At 35.4% G+C, this 22,990-nt stretch overlaps 1 protein-coding gene across 6 annotated transcripts in view; it reads right to left on the bottom strand.

The window, feature by feature from the left end:
* The window catches only part of BBS9 (Bardet-Biedl syndrome 9), a 322,969-nt gene that overhangs the window by 260,219 nt on the left and 39,760 nt on the right, over positions 1 to 22,990 (bottom strand). For all 6 annotated transcript variants that reach the window (XM_050709143.1, XM_050709144.1, XM_035552560.2 and 3 more), the window contains exons 7-9: positions 21,386 to 21,470; positions 19,619 to 19,802; positions 18,428 to 18,557 (exon numbers count right to left, since the gene is read on the bottom strand). In XM_050709143.1, the coding sequence (XP_050565100.1) occupies positions 18,428 to 18,557; positions 19,619 to 19,802; positions 21,386 to 21,470 (399 nt within the window). The remainder of the gene's footprint in view (positions 1 to 18,427; positions 18,558 to 19,618; positions 19,803 to 21,385; positions 21,471 to 22,990) is intronic.

The following is a 22,990-nucleotide window of genomic DNA, read 5'->3' as shown; positions in this document are numbered from 1 at the left end:
TACAATATTCTTCAATTCAGATGCATTTATTCATATTACTCCTGTTTATTCCAATCGCACCTAAGGACCACTCTGTGCTAGAAGATTACTTAAATATCATCCAAATATTTCAGAATCTGTTTAAATAAGACAAGCAAAGGAAAGGACCGGAACAAACAAGCTAAGTAGACAGTACTGTTGACGTAGCCATTTTTTTCCACCAATTGTTACCTTTTTTTTTTTAAAGTATGGATATTCAGGTTGGTATGCAGGAAGAGGAACTAGCTAAATGGAAAACCAAGTAAGGGAAGGGAAAGGATGCATTAGAACACATCACTAATCAATAGAAAATGTTCATAATCAATGGAAAAGGTTCTCAGTGAAGACAGTACTAAGGGCTTTGATGGTATCAGTAGCCCATACCCATTTTTTGTCTGCTGCTACAACTGCGCTGGCTTCAAGCCCTGGCTAGCTCTTCCCTGAGGTGCCTGTCTGAAAGGAGTCCACATGGATCCAGAAGATTCCCTTACATTACTCTGGATCAATACGAACGAGTGTTTTACTAGCTATGCTCCAGTCTATTTTCTCTGCAGGGAACAGTACCTTGATAAATTTAAACCTCCAAAATCCCACTCATATTTTGTTTATCTGATTATGTACCATGCATATAAAATACCTAGGAAGGTATATAACAAATTATGGGACTGCTGAGACTACTGCCACATTTTGCTTAACTTGAAGGCTATTCAAAAATGGAAGAGGAACAGTAAAGACGAGCATGGATGGTAACAGCAAAAATTAGGAGAAACCTAACTCGCATTTTATTTTTAAAGCACTCTTAATTAAATAAGTTTATATTTATTTTCATAATCACAAAAAAATCATATTCATGCCAATAATTTGCTCTTGTTTCATACTTAGAATGTCTTAGAGCAGACAGCCTCTGTGTCAAATACAATTGTCCTTGTATAAATTAAATATAGATTGAATTGTATGTTTAATTCCTAGATGTATAGAACTTAATTTTGATAAGAAGGTATAATGCATTATCCCACTAATTAGATGCATATAAAATGTTTCTTATATAAATGTTCAGCTATTATTTGTAAAGAAATATTTTAACCTTTATACATTGATGCCATTGAAGCAGCCCAATTAGTTCAATCTTTGTTGAAAAAACAGGTGGATATTAAAAAAAGTATTCAGTCTGGTTTCCTACAATGTCCTGTACCATGAAGCTCTAGTACACACAGATTGGAAAGTTCATTCCAAAATTTTCCAGGGTGAAGTAATTATGAAGTCAACAGGTGTCACTGGTAAGTTCTGTCAAGTGATGGTTTAATTGTACATTCAGAAACTTTTTTTAAAACACAGAATGCTAAGGCCAGTATACAAGTGTTGGTTTCTGTACTCTAATCAAACATTCTGGAAAAAAAGTCTGTTGTAGCTGAAATCATCTGAACTCTGTACAGTTTGAATCTCATACAGAAATGATGACCCCATTGGGCTGAGAACTGTACAGACAAGCAATTGCCACTGGTGAGCTGGAGCTTTCTCTTTCCACAGACAGTATTTTTTACTCAGTGAATGAAATAGTTCAACCAGGATATGTACGTATCTCTGGAAATCTTGGGGGGGGGGGGGGGGAGGGGGGAGTTGTTTGTTTGTTTTGACAATAAGTACCTTTGTCTTTTTCTGCAGATGGAACACACAAAACTAAAGTGCCTTCTGGAACGTAGTACAGACTGGAAACACACCATTCCCCTTCTCTATCACATAAGTTCCTCTTAAATATAAACAGTCTTCTCTTTCAGAAGTACTGTTCCTACCGCCACAGAAGTACTTCCAGCAACCTCCTCAATTTTTAATTTTTAAATATTAACATTCACTACAAAAACTAAGCAAACTGTAAGAAGAGCTCGTCTTTGTGAGCACCATAAGGTTGAGGATGCAAAGTCAACTCCAACAAATACTTTAAGAACACAAAGGAGACTTAACTGACTTTCAATTTACCTATCCGGTACCTATGTTAGCAGCCATCCGGCAAATGTGATGGCCTAGTTGTGACATGCAAGGCCTATTTGTGACATGTGGAGGACTTGTTAGTGTTAGGTCATAGTTTGGACTAGGTGATCTTGGAGGTCTCTTCCAACCTAGATGATTCTGTGATTCTGTGATTTATTCATCTTAATCATGTCAATTACAACATCTGATGCACATAAAAAAGCATTCAAGTTATGATCTTTAATTTAGGATGGAAAAAAATTTAGAGAATTCATAGAATCATAGAATCATAGAATATCCCGAGCTGGAAGGGACCCATAAGGATCATCAAGTCCAAATCCTGGCACCGCACAGGTCTGCCCAAAAGTTTAGACCATGTGACTAAGTGCACAGGCCAATCGCTTCTTAAATTCAGACAGGCTTGGTGCAGTGACTACTTCACTGGGGAGCCTGTTCCAGTGTGCGACCACCCTTTCGGTGGAGAACCTCTTCCTGATGTCCAGCCTAAACTTCCCCTGCCTCAGCTTAACACCATTCCCACGGGTCCTATCACTGGTGATAACGGAGAATAGGTCACCTGCCTCTCCACTCCCCCTCGCGAGGAAGTTGTAGACTGCGATGAGGTCCCCCCTCAGCCTCCTCTTCTCCAGGCTGAACAGGCCAAGTGACCTCAGCCGCTCCTCATATGTCTTCCCCTCTAGGCCCTTCACCATCTTCGCCCTCCTCTGGACACTCTCCAACAGTTTAATGTCCTTTTTGTACCGTGGTGCCCAGAACTGCACACAGTACTCGAGGTGAGGCCGCACCAGCGCAGAGTAGAGCGGGACAATCCCTTCCCTCGACCGACTAGCAATGCTGTGCTTGATGCATCCCAGGATACGGTTGGCCCTCCTGGCTGCCAGGGCACACTGCTGGCTCATATTCAACTTGCTGTCAACCACAACCCCCAGACCCCTCTCTGCGGGGCTGCTCTCCAGCGTCTCATCGCCCAGTCTGTACGTACAGCCAGGGTTGCCCCGTCCCAGGTACAGGACCCGGCACTTGCTTTTGTTAAACTTCATGTGGTTGGTGATCGCCCAGCTCTCCAATCTGTCCAGATCTCTCTGCAAGGCCTTTCCACTCTCATCTGAGTCCACAACTCCTCCAAGTTTGGTGTCGTCAGCAAATTTGCTCAAAACACCTTCTAGTCCTACATCCAAATCATTTATGAAAACATTGAAGAGGACTGGCCCTAAAATGGAGCCTTGAGGGACCCCACTAGTGACCATCCACCAGCCAGATGTGGCCCCATTTACCACAACCCTTTGAGCCCTGCCCGTCAGCCAATTGCTCACCCATTTTATGACGTTTTTGTTTAGCTGTATGCTGGACATTTTGTCCAGTAGGATCCTATGGGAAACCGTGTCAAAAGCTTTGCTGAAGTCCAAAAAGATCACATCAGCTGGTTTCCCTTGATCGACTAGATGGGTGATCTTATCATAAAAGGAAATCAAATTTGTTACGCAGGACCTACCCCTCATGAACCCATGCTGGCTGGGACCAATGACTGCATTGTCCCCCAGGTGCGCTTCGATAACTTCAAGGATCATCCTCTCCATAATTTTACCAGGCACTGACGTGAGACTGACAGGCCTGTAATTGCTAGGGTCTTCTTTCTTACCCTTCTTGAAAATTGGCACAACATTTGCCAGCTTCCAGTCCACTGGGACCTCTCCAGATTCCCAAGATCGTTGAAAAATAATTGAGAGAGGTCCCGCGATGACGTCAGCCAGCTCTCTAAGCACCCTGGGATGAATCCCATCCGGACCCATGGACTTGTATGGATCCAGGTGGAGCAGCAAATCCCGCACACGTTCAGGGTCAGTTGGGAGTTTGTCATTCCCACCGTCATGGTCCTCCAGCTCAGGGTACCCTGGGTCGCAAAGCCCATCATCAGTGTTGAAGACAGAGGCGAAGAAGGCGTTAAACGTCTCTGCTTTGCCTATGTCATTGTCTGTGAGGAGACCCTCCCCATCTAGTAGTGGACCTATGTTTTCTTTGGGTCTCCTTTTTCTGTTCACATATCTAAAAAAACCTTTTTTATTGTCTCCCACAGACATGGCCAGCTTCAACTCTAGTTGGGCTTTGGCCACACAAATTTGCTCCCTACAAACACAAACAGCATCCCTGTATTCCTTCCTCATCACCTGACCCTCCTTCCAGCAGCCATACACTTTCTTTTTTCGCCTAAGCTCCAGTAGAAGATTCCTGGTCAGCCAGGCCAGCCTTCTGCCCCACCTGCCTGACTTCCAATATTTTGGAATTGCCTGATCTTGTGCTTTTAGGAGGCAGTGCTTAAAGATTGACTGGCACGGATGGACACCAATGCCTTCAACATTGCCTTCAACAATGCAAGGACAGAGACTATTGCCAACACTTGGGCCATAACTCAGTCTTTATAAGGTATGCAAGTAACACTTAATGCATAGGACTTCACCTAATGACTGCCAAGCGTTTGCAAAGAACTGTGCCATATTAGCCATGTGTGCAGAAAAGTCCTTAAGAAGGGATATTGTTGAGGCAGATAAAGGGAAGTTGAATCTTCCATGCTTCCAAATACACTCTCGTTATTTGCTATTTAGTTACAATAAATAATGTCTAAATTATTATAATAACTACTAAAACATTTCTATATGAGCTCGTTCCATAAGTAAAAAAAAAAAAATGACACCTGAACACAACACAATTTTAAAATTTCTTTCCTGAGGCTATGAATCCATTAAGCTAAAAATGAAAGTTCCATGAAGACGTCTGAATGTGAATCAAAGGACATGAAAAAAATCTAGCTACATTGTTAGCAATAAATCTTTGATGATATACTACTAAAGTATAATAGATTCAAAAATGGTTTGTAAATACAGTCCTTCCTATGTATCTTTAAAATTGACAGTCATCTGCAGATAAATTAGTCTATAAAATGAAATCAAATCAAATCAGTGAGGTGATTTCCCTGTAAAAATGAAGGTTTTTTTAATGGCTTGAAGTTTATGTCAGCAAAAAGCTTATATTACAGAATGAACATTCAAAAACTCCACCATAAAATAAACTCACTCTGACCAACTTTCCTTTCAGCCATGACATTCTTTAATTTTTCACTAGTTCAGAGACAAAAGCATTGGTTTAAGAAAGCAGCATAAGAAATGACACTCTTCCTTTGCTTCAATTAGTGTTCTGCTGGGTCCTAAAAAGACTTTTCAATATGAAACTTATACAAATGTTTTTTAAAAAAAGGTTTTCTTTTGTGGTGTTTTTTTTTTTTTTAGTGATCATCCCTTGTTAATGCTGTCCGTGAATTTGTACATTAACAGAAACAATAAGAGAAATATGGCTATCAAGTTGTAACATATGATTTATAACACATTAATTTCTCTGTTGAAGCATTTGTCCGCCAGTCAAGACTGCCTTATTTCTCAAGCTTTTCTAACAGTGGTTAAAGACAGCACGGGGGAGGGGGAGTGTATTTAACATTTTTATAGTAGTTTCCCCACAGCTACTGCACTCATGCAATATCCCTGCAAATGCCATTACTTCATTTGGCACATTCTACACACAATCTGGAATTTCAATTAGTTGTTAAATTTCTTTTATTGTAACACCCCCCCCCCTTTATTTTTTTAAATATATATCACACAATAGTCAAAGTAATAGCAAATCCAAGGGGACACTTTAATAGTAAGGAACTCGAAGTATGAAACAAATTATTCTGGTATCTAAAATAACTTTACAGTACAAAGCAACTCCTACTCACATATGGTAATAATTTGAAAAAAATCTTTTACTGGATTCTGGATAATAATAGTGGCATATGCTTTCTGTAGGTCTTCTCTTACTAAACAAATTGCTCACAACATTTCTTAAAGAAATTAAAATGATTTGCATGTTTCCAGTTATATAATACCAAATTGATCAGTCAAACAACTGGCTTAGAATTACATATTGAACTTCTGAGTTCTACTTGAAGAAAAAGCTAAGCCTTGGACAAGGTCTGATTATTGACAATATTTACAGTTTTAATTATTTATGTTTATAGTACCAAATAAAACTTCTATCTCAATTTCAGAAGCAGTCTTTGCAATTGATATTACTCATATCCATAATTTTATCAAACAAAATCTCTGCAGTACTACTTTTAGTCCCTTATTGACAATGAATTATTTATAAACAACTGAATTCAGAAAATAAATCCTGAATTGTGCTCCAGCATTTTAAACCCAATTATCTTCTCATTTTATCAACCTCTGAAGTAATTACATGCAACAGCAAAACTACAATTTCACCTTTTGGTTTAGTGCTTTTGGAAAAACAATTATTTTACATCTCTCTACCATTTTGACATCATTTTATTCGTAACTGCATGAAGTATTTGATAAAATGCTGAGGGAAGACCAGACTACTTGTAACAAACTAAGAACTTTCTAACATGAACTAATGCAAGTAAAGATCAAAAGCCCATCTTACTCTGTTATTTAACAAACACTCTGAAATCGAACCCTCGAGGAGCTGAATGTTCAAAGTATCACTGAGGCAATTACTGACAGCTACAACCGATCTTTAACTGTAACTGGGTATCTGGATCTCCCTTATCCTCCTCTGAAAATCCTTTCCTCACTAAAAAAACTTCAATTTTACATAGAAAAGGTAATATTTGAATGTGTATGACTTCACCATATTGCTAAGAATCTGTTTGCTCTCAGAAATTAGAATTCTTTCAAGGCTATTTATATTACATATTTAACATGATTTACACACTCTAAAAAGGATATTCAAAGACAATGTAAGTATGTATTTAATTGTAATTACTTACTAATATGTATCATAATGAACATAATTAAGAGCTCTTCCTCTAAAGAAAATCATTCTTTGTCCTTCCCATTTATGACCTAATTTTGGATTGGTGATTTTAACAGAATGCCAGACAAATCCAGTTTAAAAATATATATATAGAAATGCATGCAAGAGGAAAGGTAAAATGAAACATGATTTCATCACGATAACCTGTGGAAAAGCAGTTTAAAAAAATGTTACGACTAAGCCACCAGGTCAAAACCTATCCTCTCTTACAAGCACGGTTAGCTAGTGAATAAAAATTGAATTTGGCCAGAATGTTGCCATTTTAAATGTCTGCAGGATTCTCAGATCCTAGCACTTATACAGTACTCTCACTCTCTAGGAGTGGAGATATTTTCACTAGCCACATAACTTCAGCAGCTTTACAAAGTAACATGCAGCGTACCAGCAAACCAGCAACTTACTGGAAGACAAGTTCAGACAGTCGTTGATCTGGTTTAGTTTTCCATTTGCAAGAGACTCTTTCCCTAAACTGATATGCTGTCTGATGACAAAATAAAATAAAATAAAATAAAATAAAATAAAATAAAATAAAATAAAATAAAATAAAATAAAATAAAATAATAAACACCATTACTCACCAGTTTGGGTCAGGGGTCTTTTCTGCCAGACCGCTGCTGCCACCTGCGGGCCAGCACAACGTGCTTCCGCAAGGCTTGCACGGACAAACCAGGTGGCATTGCCTTCTCGTGCAAGAGCCCTGAAAGCTATCTAACATGTCACATTAAATGAAGCACGGAGTTATTTAGTTGTTTAACAGGGATAGTGTACTAGCCTGACAGTTTAAATGTAAGGGGTCATTGTATGAAACAACAGCTTAATGAACGCAGTCATGGACTTCCATGCTCATCATCACCTGGTTCCTTAAGGTGCTGGTGCTGCCCAGCTAGACATACAATTTAAGCTCTTGCTACAAATTACACATATGAAATTTATCTTTTCTAATGGACTAAGCAATGTAACATCTTTTTGTTTAAAACAAATCCAAACAGTATTTCAAAAGTAGTCAAGGTATTTAATAAAAACTCAAGTAGCAAGCTATGGAACAATACAGAGTTAAAATTAGCATTCATCACAGAAGAGAATAAAAGTAGAATATTCAAAGTGATGCCACAGGCCTCTAAAAATACATGATCTTGCTTTAGGCAAAAACATAAAGAGTTCTGAAGTATAAAATCCAAAGAAAAGTTCCTAACTTCTATATTTCATTTCAAACTATCACTCACTGTTCAATATCTAAGACATTTAGTGACAGTATCTGAATTAAAATTAAAAATAAGGACTGGTAAGAAAATCTGATGCCTTTACATAAGAATGCAGCCTCTAAGTCAGACCTCTAAGAGAAATTAAATTGTGATTTCATTTATGGCAGTACCAATGCTAGGAGTGATAGAGAAATTACAAACAACTGTGACAGCTAACAAGCATTCCTATACTTGATTCCCTCTTAGATCTAAAACAAAAACTGTTGGTTTTTGTTGTTGTTGTTGTTGTTCTTTTCCATTTGCACTCTTTCTCCTGAAGTTTAAAATATGTCTCAAGGCCAAGCTCCCTCATAGAATCATAGAATATCCTGAGTTGGAAGGGACCCACAAGGATCATCGAATCCAGCTCCTGGCACCACACAGGTCAGCGACAGACAGGTACACTGCAGCTTCCAAAAGCTCACCAAAGGCTATACCAAAAGGTGGCAGCTACAACACTGTGAATATATTACCTGGGGTCCTCAAAAGTTTATCCTTCTTCTAACCCTTCTCTTTTCCTAGTTCCAGGTAGTGGTTAAGTCCATTACACTCCAGGCAAGCTGGAGCTGTCCCTAGCATCTCTGTTTCTAAGGACAGGTAAGAGATGCAAAGGGTTGTACTGACAAAATCTACACTCTGATGAGTTTATTGTTTCAGTAAAAACTTATTCTTAACCATTGCCTTCATATAAGCTCTTTAATACTAGACTATATGTGGGAAAACTTAGACAGCTACCTACAGAGTACAAAGAGGATAATAAAACTAACCATAATGACAGGTATCACAAGTTTTGGAAGATCATCGGCTATGGACATGTATTTTTAAGCATCATAAAACTACATTTCAAGAAACCGTTTGTGAGGTTTGTTTTAGTCATATTCCATAAGACGCATGAGCTTAATACAAAGCTACACATCTTACAAATAAAAACACTCTTTAGTGATTATTACTTTACATTAGCATTCTAACTAGTATTCTAACCCATCGTGTTTCAACAGTGGGGTGGGTTTTGTTGTTGTTGTTGTTGTTTTTGTACTACATACTGCCTCCTAACCAGCATCATCGCATACAATCATTTCTAAAAACGCCAATCTATTGCAGAGACCCGAGGACTTCCCAGTTAATCAAGTCTGAAGGGGAGGTTGCACCTTTTTCCACTTTTGGTGGCCCCTTAATTTCTGTGCACTCAGTCAGATCCAGCTCTCTTTCCAATGCTCTTCCCTCAGGGCAACAGCAAATCACTCCTCGTGGAGCAAAGAAAATCACTAGCATCTGAACTTCTGCCACTGGTTTCATATATGCCATACAGATTCAAGTAAGTTTTGTGAGTTTTAGGGCATTTAAGGAATGTAAGCATAGCAAAGAAATATCTTTACAGCAGAAACTTTACTCTAAAAGGATTGAATAGTTACATAACTTTAGAAACACTGAACTCCAGAAATTAATTTCCACATCTTCCTCTTCAGCTCTTCACGCTTTTATACGGATGTGCCTGCAAACTTAAAAATGCACCAGCATTTCAGGCTGGAAAAAATCCATACGCGATTATTTTTAACAAGACTTATCATTGTCCCCTTACCCTGTCTTGTAAAGAGCCATACTGTTCTTTAAAAGGAAATCTGTCACTCTGCACTGCTAGATGGCTCTTACCTTCATAGCTTAACATGTATATTCCAGCTGCTAGTCCTCACATGGAAAAAAAAGAAAGTCATTCATGTTAATAGCATAATACTCAAGACTCTCAAAATCAGCAGCCCTAGACTGTTCATAATGACTGTTTCTCAAACAAGTCCTGCACCTTCCATGGGCAGAGCAAATGTCACAATATATCCATAACTCCAGCCCACTGCTAAATACTGAACTCCAACATCAAGTTCAAAATCTGATAGTTATGTTCCACTCTATTGCAACATGAACAAGCAGAGAAATTGCAGGTTAACAAAAAAAAAAAAAAAAAAGCCCACCCCACACCGTATTTTTGCTAAAGCAAATATTAAAGATTTTAATGTCGTGTTTTATATTAAATATATTGATATTTATTATAGATTAATAGTTATTGTATAATATTAATAATTACTATATATTAAAGATTAAAAGGGGAGAGTTATTTACCTTCTTGTTCTTGAGCAGTTAGAATTTCCACTTTTAAGGCTTTCTCTAGAACCACGAGGGTAGGAATATTTTACCTGTTATTCTAAAGAAAGCCAAAACCCTTAAAAAACCACATGACTATAAAAACTAGGCTTTTTAAAAAAGCAAATAGGTGACATGCAGTAAAATTAGGAGAACTGGCAACACAGGCATGTGATTAATATTATACCAGATATACAATCTGAAACTTTAACTTGCTAGAAAACCTCAGTCATGAATCAGGATATGCTGGACATAGGACTTGGCACATCTATGTTTTTTGCAGGATCAGAATCCTGCTAAGGTAAAAGCAAAACAATCAAATCCACATTTTGTGGCTCTGTAAACTACACACATTAAAATTATCTCCTTGGAAGACTTTTAAAAATTGCAATATTTTGTACTGCTGTCTCTTGACAAAGGCAGTGGTAATTCAGAGACGAAAAACAGATGCAATCATTTTCTTTTTTCCTAAAAACATATCTTTAAAATGCAGTTATGTTTAAGTAAAAAGACTGTAGAAGTTTCTGCATTTAACTTCTCAAATCAGGCAACATATTTTTACAGAACACTCAAATAAAAATTTATATATATATATGCATATAACTGAACAGTTCATACTGTGCGTCATAACTGGCATTGCTTCTATTACAGTACTACTATACAGAAAAAGGAAAAATCTTTCAGCAAACTATAAAGTTTGATTCCTGCAGTTTTCTTTCCATAAAACCATGTAATAAGTGCTAAGTTTTGTTGTTTTTATATGTAAGTTTTGCCATTTTTATATGGTGATTCTTTAACAGTTGTGGTAGCTGTGGTGATGTCAGTTATAATAAGGAATAACAGATGGGCTGGAATGAAGAACAAAGTATTTTCTACCATGTGGATAGCTAAGAAAATTCAATGAGACAGGTTTTATTTTGACCCCACCCACTATTACCCTATACATGATTGCACTTTTACACCTTATATACTTTATTCAACTACAATATTTCTTCATATTTTACCCAGTTAAACTCAGTTCCTGTTGACTTTCCACTGTTTGGAGGGCCCAGCTACACAAAGTGCATTCACCTAACCACCCAATATACTACGATTCTGTGCCAGAGAATGAGTTTTAATTTCAAGTTCATATTTGGACCAGACTGATAGTTTCTTACTTGCAAATTGATTTCAGATTTTATTTTTCTTTAAAAAATAATATTGGAAGCTAAAACTTCATAAAATAATGCATATTTTCAAGCAATGGTTATATACCAGGATCCTGAACTCCTGTCTTTTGATTGATGTATTTCAAACTGTTCGGTCTCTTAGGCTACATGTGATTTCAAATCTGGGAAATAAACAAAACATTGAAGAATTTAAGCACTACTTCATGCCCTCTTCTTTGTGGAGACAGGTTGTTGAAGCAGAGACTTGCATGTAAACTTTCTTCAGATAACATACCATAAAGTTACAAGAGTGTTAGCCATGTCAGGCACAAGTTATTACTCATATATGGAAGATAAGTCCTCCAGTCTACCAGTGAACAACAGTCACCAGGGAACTGTGAATTTATGCTTCATTAGACAAATAGGTATACAAACAATGAATCTCCTCCTAAGTCATTTTAATATTATGAAATACTATCAAATCAGAAAATCCAAAAGGTGTATTGGATTAAATATTTTTCTAGAAAGAAAAAGAAAAAGTGATTCTCGTCATGGATACATGCTCAAATAACTCTAAAATTATTATTTGTTTTCTTTTGGGCTAAAGATGATATTGTTTTTAAATGCAATAAATATATTGTTGAGTTTTGCATTCCTCTTCAAAATGCAAACCCTAGTGTCCCTAATGCAGTCTGAAGTGCAGCAGCACTTATCACTTGGTTATGTTTAAAGTCTACTGGAGGCGATATAGGGGCAATCCCTGCTGATCATCAGAGTCACCAGAGCAATATTTCTCAGCCTCGCATGTCAAGCTGCAGACTCATGGGGAGAGACTGAACAGAAACAAACTAGTGGAATACACAGTAAACTGCTAAGCCAGAAAAAAAAATAATAATGATAATAGTCCAACCCCTCCTTACACGTTCTTTTGAACCCAGGGTGCAAGCATCAGGAAATTTTTTGCAGGCACTCATTGCTGTTCTTAAGATCCTAAAAGAGCCAAGGCCAAGAAAAATAACATTGATAGTTCAAAGGAAAGAGGCAGCTAGAAGTAAAATTATAACTTAGACCATAGCTAGAGGCTATTGCTTCAGTAAAGTAACAGTTATTGTTTCCAAAAGACTTTTAAATATTTCAGAATATTGTAAAAATATTCTCTGGTAGTGCACCTGCATAACTGTAACACAAGTTGGGATTTACCAAGAGACAAAAAAGCACAGTAACCTACCATCACCACATGGAACAATACAAAAATTCAAACATGCACAAACTAATGTTAGGAGTTCAGACATGACCGCTACATAGTCAAGCCTACAGCAACCATACATGGAGAAGTGATAACAACAACTAAAAAACAGATAAAATTTCAAATTTTCATTTTCAAATGTCAGTTGTAGATATAGCACTTAGCAGAAAACAGCTTTCTGATTGCAAACTGAGCAAAATACAGAATCAGTGATGAAAACATGGAACCCTGTGATATTTTTACACAGTCATTCCTCAGCATAAACATAGGTAGATTTCAAGTTCATAAAGAGTTGAAGTATGGATAAAGCTTACTAAGTAACCTTGCTTGCCATTTGGAACATTTGAAGTCTACTTTTATTTCCTGACTATTCAGTAATTACTTTTGTTTAAAAAAAAAAAAAAAATATATATATATATATATATATATATTAATTTCTACCCTCCAACCCAAATAATGGAAGTATATTTAGTTTAACTCAAGCTAAAATGTTGGCTTCTGGAACTTTTAATATTTTTAAGAAGCTCTGAAATTTTTATTCTTTAAAGGTGATAAATTACTCCTGGACTACAACAATAAAAAATAAAAATAAAAACACCAGCACCACACTTTTCCAGACTACTTTATATTTCTTCCTCAGAGAACACACTGCTCCATAACCAAGTAAAATGATATTTACCTGACAAGTAAATGAAAGTAAAAGCAGTATTCTAGTAACTTTCACCAACCTGTCCATACCTGTCAACCCTTCATAATAAAAGGAACTCCAAGTTTTACAAGGTATACATATCATTTTGCCGGTTATTTGCTTCAGCAATCTTTCTTCTATAAATTATAGTCTTTTTGCTCACAGACACAATACATATAGAAGCTTACAAAAGATAACGTTGGTTTCCATATTTTCATTTCCAGGTGTAGATCCTGAAAACATGAGGCACCACATATGCAAATCATTCAATCACCTATAGACAAGCACTATAGGTGGAAGTAAAGTTTTTTCTTTAGGGCATTTCTAATTAAATTCCAGTGAAGCTGAAAATATCCCTCATTTAAATATAACGTTCACTGATAAACTGGTGCCTAAAGGAGTCCCCAGTAGATTAAATAGAGAAGGAAAAAAATATTTTTTCCAAAACACATCCCCTGAACCCTGAGTAAGGGCTGGTTTACTGTTAGAATTGTGTGTCTGTAGATAATTTCCACATCAAATCAACACTTTTCCCCCATACAGGTACTAACAGACTTCATTTCTTGATAGATAGCCCAGAGCACAATGAATGAAAACTAGGGCAACATTCAATACCACCTAGGGGAGCTGGGGAGAAAGTGTATTTGAGAAAATCTATGTCAGTTTACAAGAAAAAAAAAATAGGCTACCTTTTTAGCATTCAGAAGCTTTTCAGATCAAACATGAAGAACATGTACAATCAAAACCAAGTAGTAAAATTAAGACTAGCCAGCTTAAAAATAATAATAATAATAATAATAATAATAATAATAAAAGTTCAGAAAAACAAAGTCCTAGAATTAGAGTCTTCATGCTTTCCTATTGCAAAAACAGATTTCTAACTTGGAAGTGATCAAAACAGAAATCCCTTTCCCCAGACTACATCCAAGCTATAATGTTCTATCTATGTGGTTTTAACACACAGTGGCATTTCAGATGTTTGTGGTGGAAACATTCCTGAGGTTAGCAACATGAGCTATTTTGCTTCAGACTGAATGCACCTTAACATAATGTTCTAGTTTCAGGCCAGACAGGTCAGAGTAATACTTAGTACAATCAATCCGCCATTAAAACATGGCAGTCTTAGGAACAGCTTTGCCAAGTGAATTAGTGTCAAATAAATAGAAAAGTGGATGGTCTAAGCATTTTAATCCACTCCAAGGGCCTTTTATGGTCAAGGATACAGAGACAGGATAATTCAGGCACAGAAAAACAAATATGACCTCTAATAGGCCCTTAAAAAGTGACTTTCTGCTACTTTCTCAAAAAGTTATTTCAGATGATTCAGACAAACATAACCCACCTTTGTGATGGGGAGAGGATTAAGTCACTTGACTTTACAGGCTCAAATCCCTGGCAATAGGAAAAGAATGACTTTCATATAAGGCATCTGAGCCAACAGGAACTTTAAACAACTTTGTCAGAAGCACATTCTTATAGGCCTACTCCTCACACAATTACATGAATTATGGGAGAGGGTGAGAGGAAAATCTAATACGTCTAATACAAAGCACCAAAAAGTGACTGCATCAAATCTTTGAACATAAAAAGATATTGCTCATGAAATTTCCTTTGCAAAAGAGATGCTGAGGTGCAGTGAAGGTCTTGGAAAAGAGGTCTCTCCAGTGAAAGAGAGAAATCTAAATTAAAGGATAAGACAAAAGGGAACAGGAGTTGAAGTCAGTGCAGAGAAGATGTATATAACTGTTGGGCAGCAAGCACATATTGGTGCTCACAGTTACTGTTTCAACATTGAAAAATACAGTGGAATAGGTATTCTTGCAACTGCTTTGTGTAACTTCCCAGATTCCAGCAGTTTTAACTGCAGCATATGGACAGTTTCTCTTCAAAGCACTCTAGAAGGGTGTGGGTTTGTTTGTTTGTTTGTTTGTTTGTTTTGTTTTTAATGGTATCAATTTGTGGGTTTGTTTGTTTGTTTGTTGGGGGGGGAGGGGGAGGTCTTTCATTTGTTTTAAATGAACTCAGGCAGAACACCTAGACCACCTTGAAGAATTTCAACCTCAGAGAGAATGCTTTTGTACAGCTAGAGCTTTAAGGATAACGACACAGGACATACATAACTGTCCAAGCAGACTTTTCAATCAGAAGCTGAATTTGTGCTATGACCTAGCAGTTTAAATTAATCCAAATTTTCAATGCGAGTGGTTACACCATTGAAGCAATCCAGGCAGCGTTAAGCATTTAGGACTCCTCCTGACATTAAAACAATGTCATCAACATTGTTATTAAGTATTACACATTAATAGAACCAGAATATAAACCTCTAACAAAATAAGGGACAAATTTTTAAAACAGTGATTAGAACTGAACTTTCAGTTCAGTGACAATAGTCATAGAGATCTTCAGGTAAAACCCAGAGTAAGATAAATTCTCAAATTTTTGCCTGTAGTTCAAGTTTCTGATCAAAAGTTTTTACAGGAAAACTTGCTTTTCAACTCCCTGACAGACAATATTAATGTTTTTACAACAGAAGAAAAGCAAAATGTCTAGTTCAACAGCTTAAAAATACATCATTTTTACATTACAGACACACCTTACTAAAAATGTTACTGGTAACCACTTATTTTTGATTCTACTTTTTCCTTGTATGATTCTGAAAGTGGCGTCATGGAAATCAAGCACTTTATCTTTGAGTCTGATCCCAAAGGTTGTAATGTGTTATTATCATTATTTACAAAACGGTATTGCAATAGGGAAATACTGCATTTCACATTATTGTGAGAGGAAAAATAAAATCATAACAAGTAAGGAAGGGCACACTAAAAACGCAAGTTACTTACTCAGTTGAAATTCTCTGAAGCACTTGAAGGGCTGATCTTAGAAGCAGACTATCAAGATTACAGGATAAAGTATATGACTGTCATTATGGAGGCAATCATTACCCCTTCCCCAAGGGAATTTACATAAAATAGCCTCTAATAATGTTTTTCTTACCCAGCAAGCCAGAGCCACACCTTAGAACCGTAATAGATGTTATATGCCAACAAAAAAAAATACAGATGAACATACATGATCTGTAAAGATAACTGCTTTCAGAATGCTCCATTTACTTTGCAAGTACTGCAATAAAAATGGAAAGCATGTGAAAATAATTCTTTGACATAGGTCATATTTAAGGCATTTCCATCTCTCAGCAGTATAGGATTAACAACTCTAAGGTTATTAAAGTAGTTAATATTATTTATGTTACAGTAGCGCTCAGAGGCTCCAACTGAGACTGAGGCCTCTCGAGTGGAGTAAGTATAAGAAAGTCATTATCACATTTACTCACATAAAATGAGAATTCCCTTTCAAGTAATTTTTTTTAACATATCTTTTGTTTAAACCAAATTATTACCTCTGTAAGCTCTACTGCAGTTTTTGCTGTTTAGCACATCTTTATTTTGAACATCAGAAAGAAGTACAAGCATAGCACATATGTTTAAACACAAAGCCAGCAGCATAGCACTGAAATACATACGCCCTATACTTCTCCCTGTCTTTCACGCCGTTGGGTCTATACAGACAGACACACAATCCTTCATTTGTCAGAACCCATATAAAAAGAGGTTTGCATAACTAGACTGATGTCTCTAACCTCACAGAAAAAAAAAAAAAAAAACTAGCTTCAGGAGGTCTGTGGAAATTTTGAATCTAGCTAGCAAAATGATCTAGGACAAATTAGCAGGTTCTCAAAATTCTCATTAAGATCAAACAACTGAGTGTTAAAGGTTACACATAATGGGCGGAATCCATAAACTTCTTAATGGTTTAATTAGAATAAGTATTTGATGATACGCATTACCAAATAATTCAATATACAAATGTCTGTACAATATGCTGTTGGAAAAAAAAAAAATTTTAAATCTATGACTTTTTCAAAGTTTTCTAATGACACTATTTTTTTCAAACTACAAAAGCTGTACTGTCATACCCTGCATAATTAAATTAGCTTTTTTTTCTTGTATACTAACTGGATCCCTGAGATGATTTGTTACATTTTACATGTAAGACCTGTTGGATGAAAGCCAGCAAAACTCTCTTCAGACAGTCTCCAAAATAATTAGAATTTTAAACTATAAATTACTTAAAAATCATTTGGTAATCATTAGCACCAAACAGAAAACACAAGCATCCCTCACAGATTTCTACTCTGCATAAATCAATAAAGCTAGTCAGTCAGATGTTGCATTTTCATTTATTATGAGACTTTGGGATAAAACACACAACTAATGACCGAGTAAGTATTCAACAATACAGAGTATGTTGGCACGACAGCCATAAACCTGCTGGGATCAGAAGTAATCTGTCCAAAGAGGATACTCCTACTGCATGTCCCTGTGGTCTCAGAAAACAGGCAGCCAGCACAAACATGGCTCTGATATGTTCACACAGTACAGGCATAAGCTGGACTGTAACAGTACTAGCTGAACTTTTCTGTAGTTTGCTTCTCATTTCAGTGACAGACTCAGCACAAATAATTAACGCTGTCATAATTTTTCTGCATTGCATCCTGCACCAGACAGGTTTTTCCCTGGCCTGTCCACCTTACACGTATTTTACAAAAAGTCTGGTGCAGTGCAATCCTAACTGCTTTAAACAGCCCCTTAAATTAATTTCCATAGTTTAACATTGGAGCTCAATAATCTGTTCCAACAAATCATGTCTGGAATTCAAATGCTCTTAAATGTTTAATGAAGAACAGGTTTGCAGTGAGAATCCTTATTTTCCTGTCTTACGGAAGGATCTTAACAGATGCCAAAGCTTCACTTTTCATTCTTTTAAAGAAGAAACTGCTTCCTTAGAGGTATGAGAGACCAATTTCTATCTTCACTCATGAAAAACAAAGTCTAAAGCACAGGACAGAACTTCAATATTATTCTGGAATTAACAGTAAGGCAATTAAAGAAAGTAATATTTTCTACAACAGACAAAAAACATTTTCAATTTACCTTTTCCAAGGTACGTTATTTGTTGAATACCTCAGAACCACTTGTTAGGATCTACAAGTAAATTTCACAACTGCAAATTAATCTGAAGAAGTAAATAAGTTACTTACTGTATGTTTGCTACTTTTACTGATACAGGAACATGGGGAAGCTGAGCAGCCCATTTCAGTGTAACATCCTGATAAATATTCAACACATTACTATGGTTTCCAACTAGAGTGTTTATTGTTCCTTCTTTCACTGTTAAAGATATAAAAATTATTTTAGCATGAAAGATATTTTCATAACCCAGTCTTTTTTTTTAGGCTTTTATTATTACACTATTTATTCATTTCCTTTTAAGCCATTACTTGTTATAAATATCTTTATAGAATTTTAAAGTGTCAAAAATCATTAAAGTTACATTTACAATAACCAAGGATATATGTGATTAATTATATCAGTACCAATTATAAAATATGCAACACGCATGCCAAAACTTTCCAAGGTTCTACCCAGTCATGTTTGCTAACTTAAAATACGGCTAAGAAAGACTCATCATAATTAACATGATGGCATGCCAGAATAGATATAACAAAATACACATTAGTTAAATAAAATCAGCTACTTATACTCTTTAATATTTCATTGACCTGTGAAAACCAATTAAAGACGTATAAACTTACTATTTATTTATAATTTATATCAGAAAGTATGAAAAATACTTCAAGAATATTAAGATCATATTTACAAAGTCTAAAATGAGATTCTAAGTCTAAAATAAGGCATGGTTGCAAAAATTTATCAGATAGCTTCATCTCCCAGTGATGAACTTTTTAATATTTGACTTTTTAAAACTAACTTACTACATTGAGTTGCAGCAACTTGAATGTGGAACCACTATAGTACTTATAGATATTAAGAACCTATTAACCTACTCTATTCCATACTAATGTTTCCAAAACCCTACCAGTAAATGACACAAGATCCTCAAACACTAATTTACTCTTCCAAAATCTTTCTTCTATGTTTTTTGCCTTGGTAGTCTGAGCAAACTTACTCAAACACTACACAAGTACCTCATATTTGGTGATGAGAAAATACGTATTTATTTCCCAAAAGTCATGACACTTTAAACAATATTGGAAAATAAATTTGCTTTGTTTAAACAAACAAACAAACAAAAAACCAGCTCTGATTGTTTAGATATTCTACAAATCAACAGCATAGTCAGAAGAATGTATTTATTCAGTGGAGGAAAAAAACATAGCTGGAGAAGTAACCAAAATAAAGGTTGCAGGTTGAATTTTCCTTTTACAAACCTGAACAATAAGGAATGAAGCAACTTGGACTGTAATCAAGCTTTTTCATGAATCGAAGTTGTCCATTATCCTTAAGGCAGAAGAGGTTTCTCTCACCAAGCACAAAAACAGAGGAAACCGCCTGATTAAAGGAGACAATGCATATATCCAGTGCTTGCTCTCCAATGTTTAGAACCCAATCCACCTTTAATAAAAAAAAAATAAAAATAAAAAATAAAAAAATGCTTCAGAGATCAGTTGACAACTGTGTATTTAAAAACAAACAGAAACACTTATAAAGAAGGCTCAGAATTCATCAAGATACTTTACAGATACAACTAAATTTTAAGATACATGTGCCATTTTAGATGACAGTGCCTTATACTCCATTAAACCCTCCAAGAACAAAGTAATAGAATTGTTTAAAACTGCCCCATCCTTATATTTTAAAGGCAACGTCACAGAGCAAAGGTGGCAACTTATTCCAATACTGTATGCAATTGGAAAAACAAAATTTAAGGTGCCTAGGCCAACATTCATACTTGCAGTCACTAATGTACACCCTTCAATTTGAAGAATGATTGTGTATATAAAAGCTTGTCTACTTTTCCAACTATGTACACTGATACAATAAATGACTTCTTAGAAATCCTGTCTTGCCTATATCCTTAGATCTTTAAGCAATACTACTGCTCATTGATACATTTCATCAGTTTACTTCAGCTCCTCTCAGAAACCAACTAATTCACACATGTTAAGAGTGCTCTTGACTACTGCTGAATTGGTTAAACAAATGAAGAATTTCTGAAGTCAGAAAAATATTCAGCTGTCATGACTTCCTACATGATCAATCCTTTTGCTTAAAAAACAGAATATGTTAGTAAACATATCTGACATACAAAAGTGGAAGTGCCATCTTAAAAGTCAGAGGAAAAATAAGGCAAGCTTATTACATTTGTCTCCATGTATGCTTCTCAACTTAGATTTTAAAATGTATTTTTTTTTGCAGCTTGTCTGAGGAAACTTCCAAATTTCTTATGATGTCTTCTAATTCAAAGTGTAGGATTCTGACTAACATAGTGTGAGAAAAAAATATACATTATTAACCAGTGTAAAGAAAGTGTTCTCCCATATTTTACTCTCATACCTGAAATATGCTGAATCCATCATTTTAGACAGTATAGTTAGTGGACAAGCAATTCTAACGTAAGACCAGAGACAAATTCCCCACCTTTTAACAAGAGGCAGCTCAAATATTAAACAATTTATTATCCAGAGGGCCCTCCTGAAGACCATTGATTTCATTGTGTTTTTTTTGAGAAAAAGAGTCCAGGATACTGACTATTTATGGAAACAATTTTCAGTGCCAAGTTTTCTGTTAAAGTACAAAGGACTACTCAGGTACAATGAGGTTGATTTTGTAAGTTGAATACAAATTCAGAAAAAAAGACTTAAATTACAAACATGAGCGATATTTGAGATATCTCTGTTTTACTACAGTTTAGATTCTGCATTACAAAGACTGTCTTGGAAGTAGCTATTTTCAGTATACAATTCTTTTGTCTGTTTGTTTTTCTTAGAACAGCAGCAAGTTTTAAGGCCCAACCTGAAACAACTATGGCACAAGGAAATCCTAACAGAAATCTGGTGGAGTCTTTCCACTGCCTTTCACAGCAATTGGATAAGGTCCTCTGTCAGCAGATAACGTTTCCACTCATTACTTAGCATTGGTCTTTTTAAAATTTATGCAATGCACCATACAGGATATATGTAATTAACAGATTTTACCACAAGCCTTTTTCCAGAACTAAGTTTTTGCTGTACTGTTTCTTGTCTTGCCTCAGCATCTGTTGCAAATACCAGCACTTGATATCTGTTATAGGAAGTTAAAAAAAAAAAAAAAGAGTAAAAAAAAAATCTTTGTTGTTAATACAGTACTGAGCAGTAATATGCATTAATGTTTATGTACCAATGTTTAAGTACCACCTAAACAAACACAAGTTCCTCGTCAAAAAAAAAATCAAATCACAGGTGACCAACAGACAAACTTTCCATTCAGCTATCACATCAAATATTACAATCATTTAACTATAAAACTCATTTTGCTTTTAGATCTTTAAAAAAATTCTGAATCAACGCAGGAAATACTGCTTTTAAACAAAGTCATTAGTCTGTATAAGCTACAGGAAAATGGATAATCTGCAATCTTTTAAACAAGACAAAACTGGTATATTTTTTGGTTACTGAAATATAAAAATATATATATGATTAATACAACCATAAATACAACAACTTCTCTCCTTACTATGTCTATTTCCTTCACTATAGAAGTATTAATTAACTTTAATCTAATGTCCTAATAGTTCAGAGGCACGCTAAAGATTAGTACCACAGTGTCTTAAGACTGGACAATAACAGAGAACACTACTCAGAATCCAAGAGGCAAATTCCTTTAAAACAACACCTTCCTACAATAAAAACAGCACATTTGTGAATTAATGACAAAGAACGACTTAACCCACATTTGTTAGAGCAGTGAGCCAAGACTCTAAACACGATGAAAACGTGTTTTATTGTTAAGAAAACCATATTTTATTCATTATAAATTTTAATACATTCTAGTTTCTTTTTAATATTAATATTCTATTAATATTCTATTACTTTTACTTGTATTAATATTCTATTACTTTTACTTGCAGTATATATATTGTCTCCCATATTAATAACACAATGTCTATAAACTTCTTGTGCAATATCTAGAATCTAGGAATGTTTCACCAAGTTTAAGCACCATAATTAAAAGAGTATTGCTTGAGAAAATCGGTTGATAAACAGGATAATATACAGTATCACAATAAAGCATTGTGTTAGATTTACATTTTCCGGATTAGATTCCTGAAACATGGTTTATAAAAAAAAAAAAAAGTTGTATTTTTATTTTTTTGATATAATTATTTCAGCACACCTTTACCCTCTCTCACCCAAAGTACATCAATACCAAGAGACTTTCTGATAGAAGAAAATCAGGAAAATGGCATTTTTATTTCAGAGAGAAAATAAAGTTTAAAGATATGATGTTTACATACATTTCCAGGAAGCTACGCTTCATATATATTAAAACCCTTCTAAACAAGGTACTATAATGATTTTTTAAATGCTTTACATTATGTCTGTAATCAAGACCAAGTCCCACTGCAGAAACCACATTCTGATCTGTATCAGTGAACTAATGACTTGTAGGTATATAATTAGTAATAATAATTGTGATCAGTGTTAAAATAAAAACTAAAAGAAATAAAAGAACCACCATGGGTAACAAAGATTGGGCATTACACTTCACCACTCTCATTACTAGGGGCAAAATAATGTACATCCAGGAGGAAAATATCAGTG

The sequence above is a fragment of the Cygnus atratus genome, chromosome 2, assembly GCF_013377495.2.
Source record: "Cygnus atratus isolate AKBS03 ecotype Queensland, Australia chromosome 2, CAtr_DNAZoo_HiC_assembly, whole genome shotgun sequence".
Classification (NCBI taxonomy): Eukaryota; Metazoa; Chordata; class Aves; order Anseriformes; family Anatidae; genus Cygnus; species Cygnus atratus.
This window is presented reverse-complemented; position numbering and strand designations above follow the sequence as displayed.